The 15,282-nt window shown below is 44.7% G+C and overlaps 1 protein-coding gene across 3 annotated transcripts in view; it reads right to left on the bottom strand.

Annotated features, from left to right (window-relative positions):
• The window catches only part of CDKAL1 (CDK5 regulatory subunit associated protein 1 like 1), a 963,682-nt gene that overhangs the window by 429,263 nt on the left and 519,137 nt on the right, over nt 1-15,282 (bottom strand). For all 3 annotated transcript variants that reach the window (XM_040432802.1, XM_040432800.1, XM_040432801.1), the window contains one exon: nt 2,879-3,045. In XM_040432802.1, the coding sequence (XP_040288736.1) occupies nt 2,879-3,045 (167 nt within the window). The remainder of the gene's footprint in view (nt 1-2,878; nt 3,046-15,282) is intronic.

The raw sequence follows: 15,282 nt of genomic DNA, 5'->3' as shown, positions 1-15,282 counted from the left end.
ATATGTCCCATTTGGTTTATTTTTTTCATAATAGCATCCATAACTCCCCACCTCCTCCACCCCCACCCCTTTTTTTTAATTTTTTAGTCAATCGGGCATCGATACATTTTGCCGGGGTTAGGTCACGTGACTTTGAACACATGCCTGCGTATTTTTCTGATTTTCGTTGGAGGAGTATGCTGCGTTTCACGTGACTGGCCATCATGTGGCCGCCGCGCACCTCCAGCCACGTGATTTATCACGTTACCTATTTTCCAGTGTCCGGAGGTTGCGCATGCCCCCGGTGACTGGCCATCACGTGGGTATTGCGCAATTCCGGTCCGACTCATAAATTTAGAGGAGGTGTCTCTCTTCAGCGAATCTCGTGCCATTAGAAATGCACACACTGGTATGCATATATTTTTAATCGTGTTTACGTCACATTCAAATTTGGGCTGTAATATATATAGTGCTCACTTTGGGGAAGGTCCTTCTGAGGTTGATATTAACAGTACGGTTAAGCTTTGTACTATATGACTTTGCTTTACTTTCTGTGTGAGGGTGTTTTTCTGACTTGTGTGCTACTTTGGTGAACAATCTTTTGCACTAGGCACTTTAAACTTATGCTGTAACAGTATACGTCTGAGATTTACATTTATTATGGTATTCAATACTATCCCCACACAGTCTCAATATGTGATTTAATTATATTTGTCCCTAAGCGGTACCGCACGTTTGTGGTTGTGTTTTTCATCCTTTTATTGTATTATTACGGATTTAATAAAGATTATTGTTATTTTTATACCTATGGTTATTTAAAGACTCCATTTCTTGTAGGTTTATGTATTCTCCAACGTTTAGATTGAATTGTAGTAATAATTTTTCTGTTAGCTGATAACCTATTTGTTCCACTTGTATGGGAGCAGTGCTTGGTGGTGGACGGCCCTCCAGCCACAGTTCTCCCTGCTCGGCTCTCGTTATAGGTGCAGGTCCTAGGAGGTGGGACCCGCATCTATCAGACAATGGGGGCATATCCTAGCGATATGCCCCCATTGTATGTGATCGGAATACCCCTGTAAGTTCCCAGTCTGCGCCTGTTTATAACTGCTCTCCACTGTGGCTGAGAAATGAAGATCCAGAACAGAGGACACCAATCTATTAAAGGGGTCCTCCAGGATTTACATATTGATGACCTATCCTCACAACTCCCAGGATCATCTAAATGAGCAGGCCGCAGAACTCTGACCTTCTCACAGTGTACCAAGCACAGCGTCGTACATTGTGTAATGGCTGTGCTTGGTACTGCAGCTTGAATAGGGCTGAGCTGCTTCTCGGCCATGTGACCGATGAATGTGATGTCAAGTCATAGGAAGAGGCCTAAGTGCTCATAGAGCTCCGCAGCCTCTTTGTTCAGCTGATAGGTGGGGGTCCCAGGAGTCAGATCCCTGCCGATCTCATATTGATGACCTATCCTCAGGGTCATCAATATGTAAATCCCGGAGAACTCCTTTACCTCAGAATTTTCCCTCACCGCTAAACAGAGAAAATAAGTTTACATAATAGAAAATGTTTTGCTCATTTCTATTCTGCCTGACAAGGGTCTCCAATTGAAAAGTGCTCCACACGTTTTTTCCAGAAGGGTGAACTCTTGAACTGTATGGATTCCACTCCTTTCACAACAGATGAACTATACTTGTAACACATTTGTTGCTTGCCCATAAGTTACATAAAACATCTCAAACCAACGGCCACAATTATTATTTTGCACACCCATCTTAGGAATGGACGGCTGTGGAGAAGTTGGACATGTAGCGGACATACCTACACATCTAGCATAAACCAACAGGGCAAGAGAGAATTCACATCACCTTTATTTTTCCATTCTTCTCATCTGTCAAGATAAAAAAAATAAAAAAAAACAGGTCCTGTGCATCAGTCAATCACACTTGCCATTCGTTTGAGTCATTTGCGCGTGGGATCCGTTTTTTTTTTTTAGAGGTCTGAAAAAACAGATCTCAGGTATAAATGTCTCAAAAAACGAATGGCAAATGTGCGTAACTGATGCACAGGAGTATTATTATTTTTTTTTTTAAAGGATCCTGCTTTTTTTTTTCTGTTCTTCTGACGGATCAAAAGAATGGAAAAATAACAGTGATGTGAACTCTCCCTAAGTGACTTTTTGTCCTCACTTAAAATTCTTGCCTCTCGCTCTGGCATTCAGTTACTGCAGTACGTTTAGCTGCTCATGAGAATCCATTGACAGTAAAACTTTTTATACCAGCAAAGGAAAGAAACATTAGAAGCCATTGGGTGTTCTAGTACATGGAGAGGTGAACACAACCACTAGAAAAGTCTTATTTAAAAGGTCCATTTGTCTACCTCCCACATTTTCTTACCTATTTGTTCTATATTTTATCGGAACGGAGATACAGAAAGCACATGGACGAGTCCTTTCCACATCGGTATGTCCATTCCGCAAAAAATGCCCTACATTTGTCTGCAAAATGCAGCCCACAGACCCATTGAAGTCAATGGGTCATCAAAAAAAATGTGGAAAGGACACGGACCACTTTTATTTTTTGCAGATCCACTGTTTGTGGCCCGCAAAATGCTTACGGTTGTGCGATTAAGGCCTTAGCTAAAATCTTTCCTGTGGCCCTTAATACAACTAAAAAAGGGGCTTCTGAGCTCTAGTGCCCACTGTACATCTATAGCTCATGTTGTGTATTTTTCCAAGGGGCTCTGAACACTGTAGTGCCCAGTCAGCTTCACCCACATAAACCTGTCAGGGGGCTGAGGAGATATGGCATTGCAGATTCATTCTAACAGTTAGTGGGGGCAATGGCTTGTGAATCTAACATTAGAAGTATCACAGGTCTATACATCAACATGTTCTTACCTCCAGATGCTCTAAAATGTAAGGGGGGTTGGTCATGCCCAGTCTCAGCATTGCACCTTCAGGGATAACTTCAACCAGCTTCCAAAGAAGAGTAGGAAGATCTGTCCCAATGTCTCTGCCGTACGCCCCGGTGTCTTCACTGGTCAGCCAGATTTCACAGACACCCTCTGCGAAGAAGGGAAGGATGGTAAGTCCATGGTAAGTCGGATCTCATTTATCATAAAGCCGTTGCTTTTTAGTGCTTCACAGGGCAGTTATGCAGCATTTCTGGACTCTCCTCTATATTGAAGGGCACAAGAAGCTTGTCCCATGGGTAGCAATGAGTTATTAAGCTCATCTTAAAACCACCGTCCGCCTGTAACTATATAGTAAATGGCTGCAGTGTTTCAGGCAGAGATTTACATTCATTGCTAATGAGCAGGAAAGCACAATAGGAGGAAATCTTTGCAGGATACAACCACTACATTGTGGATCATAATGGGGCAGATTTATTAAGAGGCATAGGCGCAGGGTTCGGCACTGTATACTAAATGACGCACAGCCCATTCTAAATGTCTCTAGCAGCAATGAATGCTTAGAAACAGGCATCTACTTCACTTTCGTGCCTCACAATTCTGTTGTGACTCAAAAGTATCAGGGTCTCACAACTCCAACCAACTTGTGTGCCCATGTCTTGGATGTCCGATATACATGGCACACTTCAGAACCCTTTTAACCACTACCTTTTCAATTGCACATGGATAAATCTGCCCAATTAAGCCTACTTTCACACTATCGTTTTTTTGCGGATCCGTCATGGATCTGCAAAAACACTTCCGTTACAATAATACAACCGCATGCATCTGTCATGAACGGATTCGGTTGTATTATGTCTTCTATAGCCATGATGGATCAGTCTAACTCCATTTTCTATTGTGCCAGAGAAAACGGATCCGTCCCTATCGACTTACATTGTGTGCCAGGACGAATCTGTTTGGCTCCACTTCGTCAGAAGTTTCAATTTCTCTACTTCTATTATTCATAGTAATACCTCCAAAAATAGTTATTACTTTACATTCCCCATATGTCTACTTCATGTTTGGATCATTTTGGGAATGACATTTTAGTTTTTGGGGACGATACAAGGCTTAGGCCTCTTTCACACGGGCGTGTCCGGATGCGTCCCTGTGCATTGCGGCAAACCCGCACGAGTAGGAACGCAATTGCAGTCAGTTTTGATTGCGTTTCGATGTTCAGTTTTTATCGCGCGGGTGAAATGTGTTTTGCACGCGCGTGATAAAAAACCGACTGTGGTACCCAGACCCGAACTTCTTTACAGAAGTTCAGGTTTGGGTTAGTTGTAGTGTAGATTGTATTATTTCCCCTTATAAAATGGTTATAAGGGAAAATAATAGCATTCTGAATACAGAATGCATAGTACAATAGGGCTGGAGGGGTTAAAAAAAAATAATAATAATTTAACTCACCTTAATCCACTTGTTCGAGCAGCCGGCATCTCTTCTGTCTTCATCTGTGAGCAATAGGACCTTTGATGACATCACTGCGTTCATCACATGATCCATCATGTGATGAGTGTAGTGACGTCAAAGGTCCTATTGCTCACAGCACAGATGAAGACAGAAGAAATGCCGGCTGCGCGAACAAGTGGATTAAGGCGAGTTAAATTTCTTTAAAAAATTTTTTAACCCCTCCAGCCCTATTGTACTATGCATTCTGTATTCAGAATGCTATTATTTCCCCTTATAACCATGTTAGAAGGGGAAATAATAATGATCGGGTCCCCATCCCGATAGTCACCTAGCAACTGTGCGTGAAAATTGCACCGCATCCGCACTTGCTTGCGGATGCTTGCGATTTTCACGCAACCTCATTCATTTCTATGGGGCCTGCGTGACGTGAAAAACGCACAAAGAGGAGCATGCTGTGATTTTCACGCAACGCACAAGTGATGCATGAAAATCACTGCTCGTGTGCACAGCCCCATAGAAATGAATGGGTCAGGATTCATAGAAATGAATGGGTCAGGCATCCGCGTGGAATACTCGCCCGTGTGAAAGGGGCCATAGAAGTTTAGAAGCAAATCTTGAAATTTGAAAATATGACCCCATTCTAGAAACTACACCCCTCAAGGTATTCAAAACTGATTTTACAAACGTTGTTAACCCTTTAGGCGTTCCACAAGAGTTAATGGCAAATGGAGATAAAATGTGAGAATTAGATTTTTTTGGCAAATTTTCCATTTTAATCAATTTTTTCCAGTAACAAAGCAAGGGTTAACAGCCAAACAAAATGCTATATTTATTGCCCTGATTCTGTAGTTTGCAGAAACACCCCATATGTGGCCGTAAAATTCTGTACGGGCAGACAGTAGGGCGTAGAGGGAAAGGTGCGCCGTGTGGTTTTTGGAAGGCAGATTTTGCTGGACTGGTTTATTTACACCATGTCCCATTTGAAGCCCCCCTGATGCACCCCTAGAGTAGAAACTCCATAAAAAAGTGATCCCATTTTGTAAACTACAGAATAAGGTGGCAGTTTTGTTGGGAGTATTTTTAGGGTACATATGATTTTTGGTTTCTCTATATTACATTTTTGTGGGGCAAGGTTACCAAAAAATAGAAATTCTGAAATTTCATCTCCATTTGCCATAAACTGTTGAGGAACACCTAAAGGGTTAATAAAGTTTGAAAAATCAGTTTTGAATACCTTGAGGGGTGTACTTTCTTAGATGGGGTCGCTTTTTATGGAGTTTCTACTCTAGGGGTGCATCAGGGGGGCTTCAAATGGGACATGGTGCCAAAAAAAATCTGCCTTACAAAACCATGCGGCGTTCGTTTCCTTCTGCGCCCTGCAGTTTGGTCATACAGCAGTTTACAACCACATATGGGGTGTTTCTGTAAACTGCAGAATCAGGGTAATAAATATTAAGTTTTGTTTGGCTGTTAACTCTTGCTTTGTTACTGGAAAAAAAAAACGGATTAAAATGGAAAATTTGCTGTTTTGGCAGTTTTTATTTATATTTTTTGACAGTGTTTATCTGAGGGGTTAGGTCATGGGGTATTTTTTTAGAGCAGATTCTTACGGACGTGGCGATACCCAATATGTCTACTTTTTATTTATTTATGTTTTACACTATATTATCTTTATATAAACAAAAAAAAAAAAATTTTTAGTATCTCCATAGTCTAAGAGTCAGTTTTTTGTTTTTGTTTTTAGCCGATCATCTTCGGTAGAGGCAAATTTTTTGCAGGTTGAGAGGATGGTTTTATTGGCACTATTTTGGGGGGCATATGACTAAGATCGCTTGCTATTGCAATTTTTGTGATGTAAGGTGACAAAAAAAATACCTTTTTTTGCAGAGTTTTTATTTTATTTTTTTGACAATGTTCATCTGAGGGGTTAGGTCATGGGGTATTTTTATAGAGCAGATTCTTACAAACGTGGCGATACCTAATATGTGTACTTTTTTATTTATTTTAGTTTTACTAAATAATATTTTAGAATTTTTTTTTTTGTTTTAGTGTCTCAAGTCTGAGACTAGTTTTTTTATCCGATTGTCAGTGGCTAAATTGGGGAAGGGGGACATAAATTTAGTACTCCATGGAAGTATGGTACTCCCTGAAGAAACAGTCGATGCAGAGGCCCGGATGATCGGGGCACGTGTCACACCGAGTAGTGGTGTCCTTCCTTATCCCCCTCCTGTGACACACTCTGCACCTTTTTTTGGGTTTGTCCCTTCTTTCCAGTATGGGGGACCAAACCTGGAAAGTGTTGGCCAGGGACGATCCGGGCGCCTCCAGTTCCTGAGGTACTCCGGCCTGCTCTTTCCCGGTCAGAAAAGATCAGGTCCTTGAGGACTACCTCATAGAACTGAAGGAATGTCCCTGTGTTGCCAGCGCTCCGGGACAGCACAAAAGAGTTGTACAAGGCAACCTGCACCAAGTAGACCACAACTTTTTTTGTACCATGCTTGGGTTTTGCGCATGGCATTATATGGCTTGAGGACTTGATCAGAGAGATCAACTCCTCCTATATACCGATTGTAGTCGACGATACAAATCGGGCTTGAGGACCGTTGTCGCTGTACCTCACACAGGGACAGGGGTGATGCTGTTACCGTGAATTGTGGACAGTACAAGGACATCCCTCTTGTCCGTATATCTGACCAGCAACAGGTTTCCACTGGTAAGGGCACGGGTCGCACCCCTGGGGATAGATACCTGGAGGGGGTGGGTAGTGAGGCCACGTTGATTTTTCCGCACGGTCCCACAAGCGGACGTGGATCTGGCGGCGAGGGACTGGAACAAGGGGATACTAGTATAAAAGTTATCCATGTACAGGTGGTAACACTCATCTAGCAGTGGGTGCATAAGGTCCCACACAAGTTTCCCGCTAACCCCCAGAGTGGGGGGATATTCTGGGGGTTTAATACGGGAATCTCGCCCCTCGTACAAACAAAACTTGTAAGTGTACCCTGAGGTACTCTCACAAAGTTTGTACAGCTTCACTCCATACCTCGCCGGCTTAGAGGGAACATACTGGCGGAAAAGCAGTCTCTCCTTGAAAGCAATGAAAGACTCATCAACCACGACCTCCCTTCCAGGTACATACTCCTGCACAAATTTGGTCCCAAAGTGATCGATGACTGGCCTGATTTTGTACAGGCGGTCATAGGCAGGATCACCTTGGGGGGGACATGCTGCATTATCTGCATAATGCAGGCATTTCCGGATGGCCTCAAACCGGGAGCGTGTCATGGCCGTACTGTAAAGTGGGGTCTGAAAGAGGATGTCCCCACTCCAGTAATGCCTGACACTAGGTTTCTTGACTAGGCCCATGTGCAGCACGAGGCCCCAAAACGTCCTCATCTTGCTGCACTGACCGGAGTCCAGCCACCGGGCCTAGCCAAAAAGGAGCCCGGGTGTTGAGCAACCAACTGTTGGGCGTACAGGTTTGTTTGCTCCACTAAGATTTACAAAGTGGTCACTGAAAAAAAAGACTAAAGTAGCTGTATTCAGTGAAGCCCACTGTGGAAATCTGAATTTCTGGTTGGCCTACAAAATCAGGAATCACAGGCTCAAAACGCTCTGGGGTATACCAGACAAGTTCACCGGTAGGGGGCTCCAGTGGACTTAACTGGTGGGCCGGAAAACTAGTACGAGCCCCAGAGCTGCTCGTAGTAGTGTGGGCCACAGGGTCCATAGCATGGCGGACCCCTTGCTCCGCCTGGCGGCTTCTCTGCCACCTTGGGGGCTCATCATCATCGCTAGATGATGAGGACGCCGCGAATGACAAAAGGAAAGTGGGGTCATCCTCGTCCTCACTGGGGCTCTCTGACTTGGAGGCAAGCTGGGCGTATGCCTCCTCGGCCGAGAACATCCAGCGGGCCATAGGAGAGTGTGCGTGTGTGTGTGATAAACTTCATTTGGTGTGCGTGTGTGTGGGGGCACGGGTGTTTGCGAACTTACCCTAAACCTAACAGACAAAAAATAAAATAAAATAAAAAAAAGGCCCGAAAATGTGAAAAAATAAATTAAATTCAAACTTGCTGATCAACTGTCCGAAGTTGATCAGCATTAGGGTGTTCGATGCGCTAACAGTGGCCGGACGCTTAGAGTCAGCGTACGCAGAAAAAAAAAAAAGCTGCAGCACCCTTGGGGGTTCTAGGGTCACACAGCTGTGCTGTGGACCCCAGACTCCAGATTTAGGGTGATGCAACAAAAATAGTTTTTTTGTTTTTTTTCTCACTAACTTTCCCTGAATATCCCTGCCTAACCTAACCTTTCCCTAAATACCTTGGTGGTGCTGGCTGATGATCCCTGAACAGATGGGGGTGCGGGCTGGAGATCGATGTGCAGGAGGAGGAGAGGAGCGCTGCTGTAATTTGAAATGCCCGCCCGCCTGACCAATGAGGCAATCCTGAGAGGTGATTTCACCATCACCTCTTAGGATCGCAGGATGGTGATTGGTGGTGTATTATCACACCACCAATCATCATCCTGTTCCGGGTCCCCAGAGACCCGAATAACCCGGAAATGCACCAACCCGCAGGTCTGAAATGACCTGCGGTTTGCTGCGATCGCCGACAAGGGGGGGGGGGGGGGGGGGGATCGGGTTGGATCACAGGAGCCCCCGGCGCATTGACCCAAGGTGCCTGCTCAATTATTTGAGAAGGCTCCCAGTTGATCGGAACTGGCGGCGATCGGAACTATACATGACGTACCGGTACTTCATGTGTCCTTAATTAGATTGTCTATCGTGTTCATTGATGTCTATATAGACACCATTGAACACTTCATTTGCACTATACCAATACAATGCTGCCACCTAGTGGCCTGTATTGGTATAGTCCTCTAATAGGCACCGAAGCCTGCTTGAGGCTTCAGCCCATCAGATGAATGTAACAGGTTCCCTGATCTCAGCCGGGAAAGGCTGTTACCGGAGCGGAAGTGCGCGACTTCCGCTTCCGGACTGCGCAGATGCCGTGGTCACATTTGACCATGGCATCTGAAAGGGAAAATGTATGCGATCAGCCTTATGGCTGATCGCATACATGTGCCGCGGGTCTCTGCTATTTAAATAGCAGAAACCCGGAGGCTATCGCGCCCGCTGCATGTGCGAGCAGGCGCCATGTTTGGGGGCCGGACTTCCGCCGTACATGTACAGCGGAGATCCTTAAAGGGTTGAGGTCCCTTAACATGGGATGACAATCTAGCAGATTGTCTGGAAGGAAGTGTTCCTTCCTGACAATCAGCTAAAGGAGGAGACCGGTGCATTTACATGCAGCGATCTCCTCTAGAGTATGGGGAGAAGTGATCACTAATGCCATTGCTCTGCCCCATACCGTCTCGTTGTTTCCCAGCAGCAGAGCGTGATTACACAGCACCATCTGTCACTGGTCAAATCAGTCTGCTCCCTGTCTGATAACATACCATACTTTACATATTTTGACACTACTTACAGAAATTGCCTCAAGGATAACATTCTTTGTTTCAAAATGTTCCAAATCCCCTTAAATTCATTTTTCTAATCTACTTTATTAATTGATTTAGCTGTTTTCAGGCATCAACCTCACTTTAGAATCAGTACACTCATACACAGCCGACATGTCAGTGGTGTATGGTTCCACCGTACTGGTGGAATAAGGACCGCGGCAAGAACTGGGTGGACAGGAGCACACACCGCTGCTCCTTCTGGATAGGTCATTAATATTAGATCGGCGGGGGTCCGACACCTCGTAACCAGCCAATCAGCTGTTAGAAGAAGCCAGTGCGCCGTGAGTGCCACAGCCACTTCCTATGCCATGTGACGTCACCATTAATCGGTCATATGGCCTAGTTGCAGCTCATCCCCATTTAAGTGAATGGGGCTGAGCTGTAATACAAAGCACAGCCGCAACCCAATGTACGGCACTGTGCTTGGAAAGTTGCTGTGAGCCGACAGTTTTCACCAGAACTCCGGCGAGCACGGCGGCTCCCTGAAACTGTTGGAGTGCCAGGACCAATGTATTAGGTTCATTTGATTGGCTCCATTCACAAGTGATCTAACAAAAGGAAGTAGGTCTGCAAGTCAAAAATAAATTCTCCACCGTGGAATACAAGCTGCTGCATATGGAGTGCTGTAATCTGTTGAGTATCTAGAAACATAGGTGGGGGTTCGTTAACTGGGACACCCACTGTTTCTAGTACAGAGTTGCCCCCCCAGTGCTCTTTCGAGTGCCATGCCATTCTGGCACAGATGTCAGGATCTTCAAGCTAAAAGCCCTGCCATTGACTTGCTCATTAGAGTCCCATTCAGGTCCATGTAGAGGATGTAGAATAGCACTGCAGGGACTATGAATTAAACGTGGCTTCTCTGCTCTCAAGCTTCTGCTTGTAAAGGGATCAATTCTTTTATATATATATATTGGAGGCATATATTGGAGAATTGCAGTTCATCCAGTTCCTAATACATAACAGAGGGTTTACATGAGAAGCAGCCTCATTGCCATGCAAGTCAGAAGCAATTCATTTTCCCTTTAATTTTTTTTATATATATATAATTCATTCAGAGATGAACATAAAATGTGTTTCCTCACGGTGATAAAGCATTTTATAGAAGATTAAAGGCGTACTAAACAAGCACACATTATATGGGGAAAGTCAATTATTTTCAACCTATCTGTACTCGGCAGCATTCTGTATTCTGTTCAGTTTCTTCTCCACTTTAATGACATAAAACTGCATACTTAATTAACCAAACGTTAATGACCTATTAATTTCTGTACAAAACCATTTCATAACTGTCAATGCAATATCACGGACAATCACAGCAGGTATATCTGTACGTCACTGCTCTGCAGCCATCTCGCACCGTCAAGGGTATTAGATTTAAGTAAAAGAAATACAAGAAACCATAAAACACGTAATAATAATATACTTTTTACATTTCTCTTATCAGAGCTCCAGTTTACTGATATTCTTTGTGAAGATCCAGCTAGTGTAGAGACTTCCAGACAGTGCTTCCTAGGGAAAGTATTAGCTCTCCTCCAGACAAAAAAACGGCTATTCTACTGCCACCAGTAGGTAGCTACCCTGTAAATCAGTGATGGCTAACCTGCAGCACTCCAACTGTGGTAAAACTACAACTCCCAAGATGCACACTTGCTTGGCTGTTCTCAGAACAACACAGAAATAAATGTAGCATGCTGGGAGTCGTAGTTTCACCACAGCCGGAGTGCCAGAGGTTAGCCATCGCTGCTGTAAGTCAATGCCCAATGCATTAAAGAACCTTGAAAAATGACCACGGACAGCAGCCAAACCACAGGCAAGGTACTGGTTGGCTTGGTAAGATGCCTCTGACGCAGCTCATGGAGTGACATTGAGGGCCATGTATCAAGACTAATGTTCCCATACACCAAGAAAATTTAGACCAGCACATCTATAGTCGCAGGTGCACATCCATAAAGCTAGCATCCAGACAGCAAACAAAAACGTATGGCAGCACACCATTACACATGCAAACAATAGAACTAGGGATTATTCTGGATTGTTACTATATCTACTACACATGAAAAATGGAATCTCTTTGCACACACATTTTTGATCAAACGTGTGTCGGGCCCATCTAATGGCATCAAGGTGGCTTTGAGCAGAGTATAAATATCACTGGTTTCTAAACCCTGAACATTGTAGGTTTAGGTTAGGCCCAGGAGAGGCAGTTCTGTTAGTGTTAGATAGCCATCTGCAGAAGCCACCTTGATGCCGGTAGATGGACCCAAAAGACGTTTGATCATAAGTGCTTCCATTTTTATGTATAGTAGGTATAGTACCACTTCAATCCCTAATTATATTGTTTGGATGTGCAATGGTGTGTTGCCATACGTTTTTGTTTGCTGTTCCCATACACCAGTCACATCTCTGGAAGTCCATGCGCCAGAAACTTCAATCTACGCAGGCTAGGGGCTGGAGTAGACTTGAGCTATAACTTACACCAGTCTCTGGAATTAGTTACAGTAAATCTGGTGGGCCACGTGAAGCCCTGCCCCTCCAGATAAGTCCCACCCTTTTCAAAAAGTGCCGAGGCATTCTAAAACTCTCAAATTATGATGCAAATATGGCATGCACCATAATATGTGACTATTTTACGTCACTGTTGTAAAGATGTCAAGACGTTGATAAGTGCACCCGCAAACCCCCCCCCCCCCCCCCCCCCCCATTAATTTACACAGTAGCTTCAGTAAAGAGGCAGTTTTCTTCATTCTTGAGGAGAGCTAATTTTCAGAGTTTAAATCATTCAAAAAGATTTACAGGTCTAGTTGAAGGACTGTGGTGAGGTTGTGGGGCATGGTTCTGGGGTTAACATTAAAGAGGCCTTGTCAGGTCTCCTGATGTCTATTTTGGGGAAATATATATGTATCCCCTATAAGATAACAATTCTGTGTAGATTTTTCTAAGAATTCTGTGTTGTACAGATCACAAGTTATTCCTCCTGGAAAATGAAATAGAAACTGACAACTGGGCATTATTATTCCCCTTGTTGAAATGGGTCTGCCCTTACACAGTCTTCCACTGTCAGCGGTGATTGCAAAGTGACATAGTGTGAACAGTAACATAGTTGTGTTTCTTCTGTTTATGGGATTGTTATAATAAAGTGCTTACCTCATTGGGCAAAAAGGAGAGGTGCTTATGGTACAATTTTATGAAGCAACTGTGTAATTCTCATCCTCCAATAACCCCCAAAGTGATCCTTCAAGATACAATGGCTATAGGATACAATAGTGTACAATGGTCTTTCCTGGGCCATCATAAGATGCAACTAGACTTGAAAGGGTTATCACATGAGAAATGTAAAAAAATGAAAACCAGACATCATTTAGTACATAAAGCTAGAACCAGCCTTGTACCTCACATGGATCCGGAGATCTCCCCATTCATTGCTCAGCCAGATACATTTTATTGAAATACTCAGTGGCTATGCAAAGATTTTAATTACGGTACATGCAATTACAAAAGTGTTCAGATCCAGGGGCTGGTTTGAAAACTGTAGAATATTTTTTGTGGGACAACTCTAACATACAATGCCTCAGACTGAGATCCAACCAATTGGTATGGGTATTTCTCTAGTAAATCCCCTGTACTGGTTGTCCAGTAGCTCCTCTTTACAGCACAGAGTGTTATTACATGTTCTGTACTGCCCTCTGCCAGGATGAGCAGGTCCTATTGACACCAGGTGAGGGCGCCTCCATTTTATTTTTCTGGTACACTGTGTACTATACAGCACCCTGAAGAAGCTCCTGTCTTCATCCTAAAACATGATTTACAGCTTACAGCTTCTATTCCTGACTGTTTTAAGTCTGTCGCCTGCTTAATTTTCTTAAAGAGGACCTTTCACTAGAAGAAAAAAAAAGTAAACTAAGCATACAGACATGGAGAGCGGCGCCCAGGGATCTCCCTGCACTTACTATTATCCCTGGGCGCTGCTCCGTTCTCCCGGTATAGGCTCCGGTATCTTCATATGTTCAGTTCAACTGGGTGGAGCCTGCCGGGGTCTCCTACTCCTATGCTGTAGCGCTGGCCAATCGCAGCGCTCAGCTCATAGCCTGAGAGTTTTTTTTTTTCTCTCAGGCTATGAGCTGAGCGCTGCGATTGGCCAGCGCTACAGCCTGGCAGAAGGAGACGCCGGCAGGCTCCACCCAGTTGAACTGAACATATGAAGCTACCGGAGCCTATACCGGGAGAACGGAGCGGCGCCCAGGGATAATAGTAAGAGCAGGGAGATCCCTGGGAGCCGCTCTCCATGTCTGTATGCTTAGTTTACATTTTTTATTCTAGTGAAAGGTCCTCTTCAGCGTCTCTTATTTTAGGATAACATTTTGGGACTTTGGAACGGATTACTAGTTTTCCATAGAGTTATGGATTCAAGTTACAATATACTGTATGTTTCGCCCTATAAGACGCACCGGCCCATAAGACGCACCTAGGTTTTAGAGGAGAATAATAAGAAAAAAATATTTTTCATTAGCCCTCAGGTCAGACCAGCAGTCAGAAACCCCAAAATTATTCAGACCTCAGCTCACAGCCCCTATCAGACCCCCTGATGTTAATAAGACCCCAATAAGACCTCAGATCAGACCCCAATGTGAAAGACCCCCAATCAGACTTCAGATAAGAGCCCCATTACCTCATCAGCCCCCATATGAGCCCCCATGCCTCTTAGCAGCCCCCATGCCTATAAGCAGCCCCCATATGTGCCCCCATGGCTTTTAGCAGCCCCATACCTCTTAGCAGCCCCCATGCCTATGTGCAGCCACCGTATGTGCCCCCATGCGTATGTGCAGCCCCCATATGTGCCCCCATGCCTACAAGCAGCACCCATATGTGCCCCCATGGCTATAAGCAGCCACCGTATGTGCCCTCATGCCTTTTAGCAGCCCCCATGCCTTTGTGCAGCCACCATGCCAATGTGCAGCCACCATATGAGACCCCATGCCTATGTGCAGCCACCATATGTGCCCACATGCCTCTTAGCAGCCCCCATGCCTATAAGCAGGCCCCATATGTGCCCCCATGTCTCTTAGCAGCCACCATATGATCTCCATGCCTATGTGCAGCCACCGTATGTGCCCCCATGCTTCTTAGCAGCCCCATGCCTATGTGCAGCCACCATATAAGCCCCATGCCTATGTGCAGCCACCATATGTGCCCCATGCCTCTTAGCAGCCCCATGCCTCTTAGCAGCCCCATGCCTATGTGCAGCCACCATATGAGCCCCCATGCCTCTTAATAGCCCCCATATGAGCCCCCATGCCACAGAAAACTTAAAATAAAAAATCACTTACCTCTCCTGCTCCAGGCACCGTCGCTCCTCACCTACATCGCGATCCTCTTCCTCCTGCTGTCGGCTGTGCTGTGAAGGCTGCCCACAGC

The sequence above is a fragment of the Bufo bufo genome, chromosome 5 (assembly GCF_905171765.1).
Source record: "Bufo bufo chromosome 5, aBufBuf1.1, whole genome shotgun sequence".
NCBI classification, from domain to species: Eukaryota; Metazoa; Chordata; class Amphibia; order Anura; family Bufonidae; genus Bufo; species Bufo bufo.
This window is presented reverse-complemented; position numbering and strand designations above follow the sequence as displayed.